The sequence below is a fragment of the Suricata suricatta genome, chromosome 12 (genome assembly GCF_006229205.1).
Source record: "Suricata suricatta isolate VVHF042 chromosome 12, meerkat_22Aug2017_6uvM2_HiC, whole genome shotgun sequence".
Classification (NCBI taxonomy): Eukaryota; Metazoa; Chordata; class Mammalia; order Carnivora; family Herpestidae; genus Suricata; species Suricata suricatta.
Window position 1 is genome coordinate 38,970,017 of NC_043711.1, and position 12,159 is coordinate 38,982,175.

Genomic DNA, 12,159 nt, shown 5'->3' on the forward strand with positions numbered 1-12,159 from the left:
TTCCATACGAGAATTAAACCTGGATATCCTAGAAGTTTCTGTCCTAGAAATGCTGAATCACATCCAATTGGCCAACAAGGTCTGACTAATCAGAACAATAGTATGGATAAAGGAGAAAGAGCCAAGTTGAACTTTTCTTGAGTAAAACTACATAAAATACCATCTTTGCAGTAGCTTTGAGGAGCACACAGCAAAGGAGACCAAATGGCTTTACTTTAAAAATGTGCCTTTGTGGGAAAACCATGTTTGGTATTTAAAATCTTTTCATTCTGGAACTGAAGTCAGTAAGTAGGCATGCCTTGCAACTTCCATTTATTAATACAGTTTTGTTATTATTTTTAAAAAGAATAGATTATAAAATGCTTAGCTAGCTCTTGCCAGTTCAAAAAGTCCTAAATTTGGTGTATCATGACAGTTTACAGGTAAGAGCATCTCCTCCACCCTGTCCCCCCAAAAAATCGCAGTATCAATTCTGTGGGTATTTTAAAAGTTTATTTCTATTTTAACTAGTCCAAAGACCCAGTTCTTTGAGGAATGAGCTGATTTCTTTCTAGCACACTGTATATGGACCCTGCTCGTGGTAACTTTCTTTCTATCTCCTTTGAAAAAAGTCAGCACCTTCCATCATGATGCACGTTTTAAGTTAAAATGGTCAATATAACCCTCAAAATGCAAGTTTATTGAATAAAGCTGAGAAGAGCAATAAACAGACAAAAAAAATGCATCACCTAAATTAAAAAATTCACGTATTTACAAAGTTCAGTAACTGTTAAGTTTTCACATGCAGAAGTTAATGCACAGGAAAATGTTGGTAGTAGAGTTTGGATGTCTTGAAATGCTGAAAGCAATGAAAAGACACACAAACACATTAAGGTTTAGCTATAGGTCAAATAACAAACCTATGCGATCCCCACACAGTCACACATTATAGTTCCAATTCCTCCTTTAGGCACAAGCAAATTGCCATATTCTCTGTAATGGTTCACAGTGACCATTAATGGTGTTGAGCTACAGCAGCAAGTTTAAATATCCCTTCATTTACAGAACCATCCATCCCATCAGGGAAGTATGCAACATGCTTCAAAGAATATGAACAGAATTTTAAAAGCCGAGATTCTACTCATAAAAATGTAAATGGAGGAAAACAAGTAGTATCTGTGCAACACAGTGCAGTATTTTGTACAGAATATTGTTAAGGCCATGGCAGTCTATAAATTAAAACTGGTATTCATTAAAAGAACTTACTGTTGACTGCACTTCTGAGTGCTCAACACGTCTGGAAACGCACTGTCTACATGAGTGCTGCTTAACAAAAGAAACAGAATCACACACGGTGTGAGGCAACACATGAGCGGTGTACCATAGAGTTTCATCTACTACAGTGGTTTATGTGAATAACAATTTACAAGTGAACCAGTATTAATATGTCCCTTTATGTATATGGACATCACTAAACTACAGAACATGTTCGTTTTAAGTTGTTATACATCTCCGTGTCATAGAAGCAACCATCACACAGCATCAGTTCCTCAGTTCCCCGGGCGATCGTTAAACAGCCTGTAGACGTTGTGCATGATTACATTAGATAGAGCAGGCAGGTCTAGAGTTGTCACAATAATCAAGATGTCTAATGGCACCAGACAAAAGAGTGCCAAACCTTACATCAATAGGAGAGAAAAATAGGAATTTTTATTTCTTTCTAAGTATCTATTGTGCTAAAAGTCTATGACTGGATATAAAAAGTCAAGAGTTAGAGTGTCATGCAGCAGCACTGATTTAATGACTGGAGATAGAACAAACAGGTGTTCGAACAAAGTCTGACATTCTTAACACATTTTATTACATTGGCTGGAATGCTCTAAATTCATGAAAGCTTTTGAGAAAATCCTCAATTCCCAACCCTTTAAAAAAGTGTGTTGAACCCGGGGAAAAAAAAAAAAAGAGAGAGAAAATAGAGAAATAATGATCTGGACAGATACACAACAGCATGCCTTAGTTCCTCCCATATCCCCAACTGCTATCTGGTGATGAAGAATTCTCAGAAAGCAGAATGTGTTTTAAACTCATAAACAATCTCACCAGTATAAAGAACCAACTAACGACATTGATCTGGTGCTTCTGCTCACTCTTTGCAGACCATTTTTTTATATTCCTAAGGTGTAATTATACATTTCACATGCATTTGTGAGATATGTAAACATAATGTTTATACCCCACATGAGTCAGGCTAAAGGTTTTCTAAATACTGTGTGTGGCACTAGAAACTTCATGCTGTATCAAGTATCAGTATTAAGCTAATGGACTCTATAATGAAATATCATAGACATTTACCAAAAACCAATATAAAAATCTGGCCCAGAAAGACCAGAACATATATATGCAATTGTCTTGATTTAAGATGGTCACGTATATGTGTTTTTAAAAAAAAAAAAAAAAAGCTCTACACACTGTTTAAGACAAGTATGTATAAGAAGCTTTTTTTGTGTGTGCTGACTTTATCATGACAACTCTAGCTGATTCTTTATGAAGGATTAGGGATACACATCTTCAGCAGTGCACATGAGAAATAAACTCTGAAAAAGGCAATTTCTTGGGTTTAGGAAGGACCGTATTCTGGGAAGTACTTCAGAGGAACGGACAATAATTCTAGGATTATAGCCAGGAAGGACTGGAAGACTTCAGGAGATGCTTCAGCTTCTTCTAGATTTTGAATGTTGAATAAGCCACTGAAGTGTGATATCTAAAGATGGAGGGAAAAAAATTGAACGCATTAAGATATCAAAGTTAAGAAACTAATAAACATGAGAGATAATATTTAAAAATGCAGCTAATTCAAACTACGTGCTGGCCCTGCCCTCTTCTGCTTTTCTGCACTACACTTTTCTTAGGTAATCTCCATTACCTAAACTTCAAGAGGGCAGTCTAAGGAATTATGAGAGACTCAGGAGTCTCTGATTTAAAAGTTAAGTTGTCCTCAGGACAGCATGTGTCATCTTTTTATTCATTCAAAAATTTACTGACTGCCTTAAGATGAGGTATACTAAGATAAGGTGAAGTGCCAGGAATGCAAAGACATGGGAGAACCCCTCATTGCCCTCGGGGAGCTTTTAGTGTCAAAGCTGGAAAACACAGAAGAAATCATTTGAGGCTGGCAGGAGGGCTGCCCCACAGAATTCCAGGCAAAGGAAACAACAAAAGCAAAAGAATAAACAAAGGCATGAAGAGTGTGGAGATCTGGATGGATATTTATTTGATAAGATGCAGATGAAGCACAGGGATGGGGGAAGGGCTGCCACTCGTTGCTAAGGCTAAGCAGGGGGTCTCCCTTCACACCTTCTGGACATTCTGGACTGGATAATTCTTTGCTGGGATGGAAAGAGGGCCTTTCTTGTGCCTGATAGACTATTCTGCAGTATCCATGACCTCTACCACTAGAGGCCTTTATCATTCCGCCTACACACTCCTAATTGTGACAACCAACAATGTCTCCAGATATTGCCAAATGTCCCCTGGGGGCAAAAAGGTCCTCAATGGGGAACCACAGACAAGAAGGAGCCAGATATCCTTGTAACCCACTCTAAGATGCTACTAGATTTGCGTTTTATTCTCAAGTCAACTAGACGTTATTGGAGAATTTTAAGCAGAGAACTTCTATTACTTTATTTTAGTATGATCAACAATGGCAACAGAAGACAACTTGGAGGACTGTCAATACAGACACCATATATAACAGCAGAACAGGAAGCAGAGGAACACCTGAAGCAAACAAGTGCTATAGGGATGGAGAAAGGAAATACAGAGTTGACTAAGATACAGAACAGACTGCCTAAATGTAGTGGGTGAGAAAGGATCTTCTGACCTCAATGAGTTGTTATTTGTCATGGAGCTGTTGACAAACACCATGGCTAAAGAAAGAAGAGACTTGAGAGAAAAAAAAAAAAAGAGATTAAGAATTTAGCTGTAGGGGGGCGCCTGGGTGGCTCAGTCGGTTAGCCCTCCAACTTTGGCTCAGGTAATGATCTCACGTTTGTGGGTTCGAGCCCCACGTCAGGCTCTTTGCTGACAGCTCAGAGCCTGGAGCCTGCTTCCGATTCTATGTCTCCCTCTCTCTCTCTGCCCCTACCACTCTCATGCTATATCTATCAAAAATAAATAAAACATTAAAAAAAAAAAAAAGAATTTAGCTGTAGGGGCGCCCCCAGGTGGCTCAGTCAGTTAAACGTCTGATTCTTGATTTTGGCTCAGGTCATGATCTCATGGTTTGTGAGACTGAGCCCCACATAGTGGCTATGCTGATAGTGCGGATCCTACTTGGAATTCTCTCTCCCTCTCTCTCTCTGTTCCCCCCACTTGCACTATCTCAAAAAAAAAAAAAAAGTGAGAGAGAGAGGGAAGGAGGGAGGGAGGGAAGGAAAGAAAAAGAAAAAAAGGAAGGAAGGGAAGGAAGAGAAAAGAAAAGAAAAAAGAAAAGAAAAGAAAAGAGAAAAAAAGAAAAAGGAAAAGAAAAAGAGAAAGAAAGGAAAAAGGAAAAGAAACGTGAGAAAAGAGTTTAGCTTGTTAAGCACGTCAGGTTTGAGGTGCAGAAAATAACAGGCATGGAGATGTGCAGCAGGTAGTTTTGGCTCTATGGATCTCAGAAAAAAGTAGGGACAGGTAAGATACCACCACAGAGGTGGCAAATGAAGCTACAGTAGTGGAGATAAGAGAAAAGCACTTGGAGTGACAAGAGAAAGCAGCTAACTCAAACACTGAATCCCTGACGCTGATTTCTTTATAATGTGTCATCCACACAAAGGATATGTGAGCATCTATCAAAAGAAGCGTTCTAGTCTCTAAGCCTGAGAGAGGAGTGCAAATTCAGTTTCCCAGTTAGCGTGTGTTACAGAAACTGTACTCCACACACATATAAAGAAGAGCCTAGAGCTGAGATTGAACAAACACGATCTGTTCAGAGTTGTGAAAACAATGACCTAACCCGATTGCTGAACCAGACTGTGTGCACTTTCAAAGGAGGAGAGCAGTGTGCAGTAAGAGCAGAGCCGTATCATTAGAACTGAACAGGGAGAAAGGGAAAACTGAAAGTGAAATGCCTAGGTTTAAATATTTAAGATATTCATTTAAAAAAATCAAAACTTGTGGATGCTGGACAGAAGTAATATCGTAAAAACGGATAGATCCTTAAGACTAGATAAAAAAACAGAAAAGAAATAAGATACTCAGGAAAAGAAGTCATCTTCCATGACAAAAACAGCCACAAACATGAGTCATCTTTGCAAAGATCATGTTCCCAAAAGTAATCTGTTCTATGTGTGGTCTGGGGATACATTACTGAAGTATTTCATATGCCATTATTAGGAAGGTGGAAGAATATACAATCCATTTGCACTGACACACCTTTGAAACAATTTAGTATATTCATAAATTTGGTTCTAAAATATGTTTTAAAAACTGAAATTAAGGAGGATGTTCTGACTTAATTATCCAACAAGTAAAATCTAATTGGCTGTTAGTTTTATTTCTTGCTCCAAATAAATAAGCATTCTGATTTACAAACTACTGGTTTTGAAGCTAGGTAGAGTGGATCCCATCCTAGGGCTTGATAATACGAAGTGAAGCAGGAGTGCTATGCTCACACACAGTGACTCTGGAGCTCTATGACGGACTTGGAAGATCAGCCTCAAATAGCAAAGTTCTCACCAGCTCTCTGGCATTTCCTTTCCTAAATGAGCTCCTGAGATTTTTTTCAAGGAAGTATTGGGCTGGTTTGTTAAGTTACTAAAATAAAAGATTCTTCTTATCCCTTTCAAAAACTTCCTTTTCCTATTTTATGAAATATTAAAGAGTATATAAGGTAGTAAAATGGATTTACAGAATAGCACAATGCCCTAAAAATTATGGTTAGTACAGAAACGTGTTTTTCAATCTCACCACTACCGCTGACATTTAAGGCTGGACAATTCTTAGCCATGGGGACTGTAGCATGTTTAGAACATCCCCAGTCTCTACCCACTAAGTGCCAGCATCACACTCATTATGACAACCAAGTGTCTCTGGATGTTGCCAAATGTCTCCCGGGAAAAAAATCCTTTGAGGAGAACACTGGTGTGTAAGTACTCTCATGGCGTCACAACAAATTTAACAAGAATTCCTCCTAACATAGGGGGAATTTTTTTTTAATAAACTCTTTGTAACCCTATGTGTTTGAAGAGTCTGTTCTCAAATTAACTGAATGCTCACAATATAACAAGTCACATATTCTACCCAATTAATAGAGGAGAGTATGTGTCCATCAGCAAAGTATTAGGCTCAGATTGCTTTTAGGTGCTCTTTAAAGGAAGCCTGGGGGCCTGGCTCAGTCAGCAGAGCATGGACTATTGATCTCAGGGTTAAGTTCAAGCCCCATGGTCAGTGTAGAGATTACTTAAAAATAAAATCTTGGGGTGCCTGGGTGGCTCAGTCAGTTAAGTGTTGACTTCAGCTTAGGTCATAATCTCACAGTTCATGAGTTCAAGCCCTACGTCAGGCTCTACGTTGACAGCTCAGAGTCTGGAGCCTGCTTTGAATTCTTGGTCTCCCTCTCTCTGCCACTCCCCTGCTTGCACTGTCTGTCTGTCTCCCTCTCTCAAAAATAAATAAGCATTAAAAATTATAATAAAATAAAATCTTTATGGGGCATCTGGGTGGTTCAGTAGGTTAAGCATCCAAATACTGATTTCGGCTCAGGTCATGAGCTCATGGTTCCTGAGACTGAATCTGGTGTCAGGCCCTGTGCTGAGAGCACAGATCTGGTTGGGGTTTTCTCTCTCTCCTTCTCTCTACCCCTCTCCCACTCATGCACTCATGCTCACTCACTCTCAAAGTAAATATACTTAAAAATAAAAATAAAATGAGCCCACAGTCAGCCAGAAAACTATCAACACTTTGAGTTCATCAGAGCATGTTTGAGAAGGTACGGGGAAAGACTTGATAGACTAGAAATGACTTGGGAAAAGTTAACTATGGTTAAGAACCACAATAAAGGCTAAAGGGGAAAAAATATCAGAATACATTTTAAACACACTATTTTGGCATTATTTATGTTCTACATTGTATTCCAATATAAGTTTTTTTGTTTTGTTTTAATTGGACGTGTGACTATGGTAGAAGGGTCAGAGGGACACAATGTTTTTGGCTTTGAAGATGGAAGGAGGAGGGGCGCCTGGGTGGCTCAGTCAGTTAAGCGTCCAACTTCGGGTCAGGTCATGACCTGGCGGTTTGTGAGTTCGAGCCTCGCATCAGGCTCTGTGCTGACAGCTCAGAGCCTGGAGCTTGCTTCAGATTCTGTGCCTCCCCTCTTCTCTTCCCCTCCCCCACTCATGCTCTGTCTCTCTCTCTCTCTCTCTCTCAATAATAAATAAATGTTTAAAAAATTAAAAACAAAAAAAGAATAGAGAAATGAGCCATGATCCAAGACAGCAGGCAGGATCTAAAAGGTGAAAACAAGGCAAGGAAATGGAATCTCTCCTAAAGCCTCCAGAGAGAGCACAACCCATCATTTTAGTGCTTGATTCCAGCTCAGTGAGAACCATGACAGGCTGCTAAATGACAGCAGCAACAGAAAACTAATACCCCCATGTGACATCCACCATATGTCAAATGCTGCAATGCATTTTCACATTCCTTCTCACAAGACAGGCTTCGAAATTGCTGCCATTATCACCATTTTATAGATAAGTAAAAACTGGAGATCAGGGAGGTTAAGTGCTTTGTCCAAGGCCAGTCAGAAAATAACTTAGGACCAAGTGTTCTGGCCTAAGGCTGCCTGACTCCAAAGCCCATGCTGTTTGTAGCCTACCAGGCAGCAATGATGGAGAGCCTCATTTTTCTGTAGTGACCCACAGGTGATCTTTCTGACCAGTGACCACCAAACTTGGAAAAGTGAAGATGCCACGAAAATCCCTAGGCTCCTACCCACCTGCTTCAAGGTATATTTTATTACACTGTTCAGAGGTCTTTACACTCAAGCAGCTAACAGATTGAACAGCCTTTTATCTTGTCAAACTCTTCCAGTCTTTCCTTTTTACCTTTTTTACCCATTCCAATAAACTTTTATTAAATAATCTCTCATAAATAGGTTAAGAAACTAAAGTCCAACCAGATATACTTATTCTTTAAGGATTCTGTACCGGATTGAATAGTGTCCCCTAAAAATTCACATCTACCAGAACTTCAGAATTTATTTGGAAATAATTTTGCAGATATAAGATGAGATCATCCTAGATTAAATTAGGCCCTAATCCAATGATATATGTCTTCCTAAGAAGAGAAAACACACACAGAGACACACAGAAGAGAAGGCTGTGTGAGGCTGGAGACAGAAGAAGCTGGAGTGATGCCATCTCCAAGTGAAAAGACTTCAGCAATCACAGACTAAGAAAAAGCAAGGAAGGGTACTCCCCGGCAGCCTTCAGGGCCCTATGACACCTGGATTTTGGATGCCTCTCCACCTGAACTTAAGAAAATAAGTTTCTGCTGTTTTAAGCCACCCAGTTTGTGGTACTTTGCTATGGCAATTCTAGAAAATTTATACAGACACTTAAAAGATAAAGGGTACTTTTGGCTTATACCTCCAATAGAGTACTAACATATTGCAGTAATATACTGGTTCAATAAATGAACAGTTGTTTTAGTGCCTACACACCAAATAATAGACCAATTTTTGTAAAGTCTTATTTCAAAAATGTCATTTTGTTAAAAAGCACAGCTGGATACTAGCTCTACCAAATTAATACAATAAATTGATACCACATAATGTTTAACTTCATGTCTATTTCATTTACTTCTTTAAATAGCACAGAGCACATTCAGGATATGTATTTGTTGTCAAAAGATATAATGTCTATTCTTTTTCCTGAGGCAAAAACAACAGTACTCTAAAAAGGAAGTCAATTAAACAGAAAAGGGGAAAATAAACAGTAGAAAACATTAAGATGTCCTTCCAGTAATACCGATTTCTTCAACAGTCATTTCTTACCTATATTATCCTTTTCTTTGCAAGAAATTGAATAGCAGCAAATTTCTCTATCCTGAATAGCAGACAGGTTCCTATAAGCAACAGAATTAAGAGAGTAAGTCGGTGCTTAAAATAACCATCATACTGCTCACCCTTGTTTCAATTTTCTGGTCTTTTTATACTGAAGAAATTATTTTACTACTACTGAAATTTTAGAAATTCACTTCTCTGGTAGTCCAAATTTACCATGTTTACCTAAAAACACAGGTATAATCATTACTAAATAACAGGGGTGCCTGGCTGGCTCAGTCAGAAGAGCATGAGACTCTTGATCTTGGGGTGGTGAGTTCGAACGTCATGTTGAGCATAGAGATAACTTTAGAATAAAATCCTTCTCTGCCCCTCCACTGCTCACACTGTTTCTCTTTCTCTCTCAAAAATAGAATAAAATCCTTAAGGGGCGCCTGGGTGGCTCAGTCGGTTGAGTATCCGACTCTTGATCTCAGCTCAGGTCATGATTCCACAGTCGTGGGATGGAACCCCATGTCAGGCTCTGTGCTGAGCATGGTGCCTACTAAGGATTTTTTCTCTCTCCCCTCTGTCCCCTTCCCCCTCTCCTGTGCTCTCTAAAAATAAAAATAAAAATAAAAATAATAATATAACAATGCTAAATAAAGTAGTGGGCAAAAAAGTGTAATTCAGAACCAAACATATTTTGAAACACCATCATTCATTCTTAAGACATACATTTTTTCAATTAGCTGTTTTTCGTCCAAGGCATTTGGAAGATCTCTCTTGTTTCCAAGCACTAGCACCTTTAAAAAGAAAAGATATTAACAATAAACTTTTACGTAAGAAAAGGTCACAGAAGCATATGATAGTCCTATCTGTGGACATGAAAACTGGAATGGTACCACATGCCATACTATTAAAGCATATTTGGGTAAGTGGTAGCCTATCTCATTCATTGTATCATTCAAATTAGCACCGATTTTAACTTCTCCCACACAGATGCCCTTAATCCATCCTGTGGCTGCCAACTTCTATTTAAAACTGTCTAAGTCTAGGGGCACCTGGCTGGCTCAATGGCTGAGCATCCAACTTCAGCTCAAGTTGTGATCGCACAGGGGGGTTTGAGCCCCACATCGGGCTCTTCGCTGTCAGAGAGGAGTACTCCACCCCCCACCACTCCTTAATTGGTGCTCTCTCTCAAAAAATAAAAAATAAACATTTAAAATATTCTAAGTCTAGGGGCACCTGAGTGGGTCAGTCAGTTGAGCATCTAACTTCAGCTCAGGTCATGATCTCACAGTTTGGGAGTTCAAACCCCACATCAGGCTCTCTGCTGTCAGTGTGTCAGGGAAGAGCTTGCTTAGATCCTCTGTCCCCCTCTCTCAGCCCCTTCCCCACTTGCACTCTCCCAAAAACAAATAATATATAAAAAAATAAAAATAAAATGAAATATGCTATGTCTATGGGCACTTGGGCAGCTCAGTTGGTTGAGTGTCCCACTCTTGATTTCAGCTCAGGTCATAAGACCACACTGGGCTCCGTGCTGAACATGGAACCTACTGGAGATTTTCTTTCTCCCTCTGCCCCTCTCCCCAGCTCTCCTTCTCTTTCTCTCCCTCTCCCTCTCCCTCTCTCTCTCTCTCAGTTAAATGTCCAACTCCTGATTTCAGTTCAGGGCATGACCTCACAGTTGTGAGATCAAGCCCCATGGCAAGCTAGAAGCTGGGTGTAGAGAGCCTGATTAAGATTCTCTCTCTCTCCCTCTCCCAAACTTGTACACTCACACTCTCAAAAAAAAAAAAAAATCTAAGTCTATGGTATGCATTCTGCTATTAGTAAATATATCTCTACCAAAATGTGAACCCAACTCAACACAACCAAGAGAGGGGGAATAATTTTTTAACCATGTTTTATGTTAGCCATTCCTCATATAAACATTAAAATACGATTTTAAAATTCCTGATCCATCCTACAAAATACCATGTATAAATATTCTAAGATAATGGTTAAGTCTGGAGCTCCAGATAAATATAGCAGCTATAAACTCTAGCAGTAAATGCTGTTGCTAGATGTGCTTTGAAAAGAACGGAAAGCTGAAACAGGCTTCCCAATTACCAATCTGTCTTTCTCAGATATGTCATTTCTGCCTGAAAGAAAGCGAGAATACAAGAACTTGTAACATACGTAATAATATCCATACTCTAAAGTCAGGGTGTTCTAAAAATTTGTATCTCTGATCCATCTCAACAAAGTACATGCCAGGTCTACCTTGTCATATCTATTCCTTTCACTTAATACACCCCCGCCCCCACCCCCACAGCTGACTCCATATACTTTGACCAACTGTACTCCTGGGTGCCAGACTCTTGACTGCACAAAGGACAGAGAGCCAGGGACACCGGGAGCTCATAGGAGAGTGCACTACAGAGACTCAGAGTGCCAAGAGCCAAAACTCAATACCTTTGGTCAGCCTGTTTCCCCTTTCCCAACTCCCACGCCTCTTTGTAAGCCATACTAGGTTCAATCTGGACCTACTTGAGTTTCTAAAAATAAGATCACGGTCATTTGTGATCAGTTGTCAGTTTGGAGGTTGCCTGGCATTTTAGACCTCTTACTACATTTAAGAAATCTCCTACCTTAAGAATCTGCCTCCTGATAGAGCCACTTGCTTCTATGGATAATTTTTCCCCAGCTTTCCTTTCTGCTACATCTAGAATTAACCAAAACTTTCAATGCAGAGACAGTTATACAAGAAAGGAGGACAGAGAACCCATTCTGACAGGGAAAGGGAATCATCTAGATGACTTTCGAATTAAAACAACTGCACCCAGTGTTCAGGAACTGCATGTGGTCACCAGACTTACTCTGTGGTGTGAGTCTGGTGTCTGGCAGCTGCTTCGCTTCCTTCTCCAGCCTATCTCCTGAGCCTGCTTATGTGCAGCCTTCTGAGAGGCTCTGTGAGCTATCCAATATCCTTTCAATGAATTCCTTCCTAATTAAGTCAGCTTTCTATTGCTTGCAACTAAAAAGACTCGTGATGACTTTAAGACTGATATTTACTTATAGTATACAGAATTCGGTTTTAAAACAGGAGAAAAAAGAATTGGCTTTCAAGTCAGATAGACATGGATTCAAAACCTGGTTGCACAACATAA

The 12,159-nt window shown here is 39.5% G+C and overlaps 1 protein-coding gene across 1 annotated transcript in view; it reads right to left on the reverse strand.

Annotated features, from left to right (window-relative positions):
- Window positions 1–475: 475 nt before the first annotated feature.
- ARL8B (ADP ribosylation factor like GTPase 8B) overlaps window positions 476–12,159 on the reverse strand; it is a 52,064-nt gene continuing 40,380 nt past the window's right edge. Inside the window, exons 5-7 of the mRNA XM_029917530.1 lie at window positions 9,740–9,807; window positions 9,014–9,084; window positions 476–2,740 (exon numbers count right to left, since the gene is read on the reverse strand). Coding sequence (XP_029773390.1) covers window positions 2,691–2,740; window positions 9,014–9,084; window positions 9,740–9,807 — 189 coding nt within the window. The 3' untranslated portion in view covers window positions 476–2,690. The remainder of the gene's footprint in view (window positions 2,741–9,013; window positions 9,085–9,739; window positions 9,808–12,159) is intronic.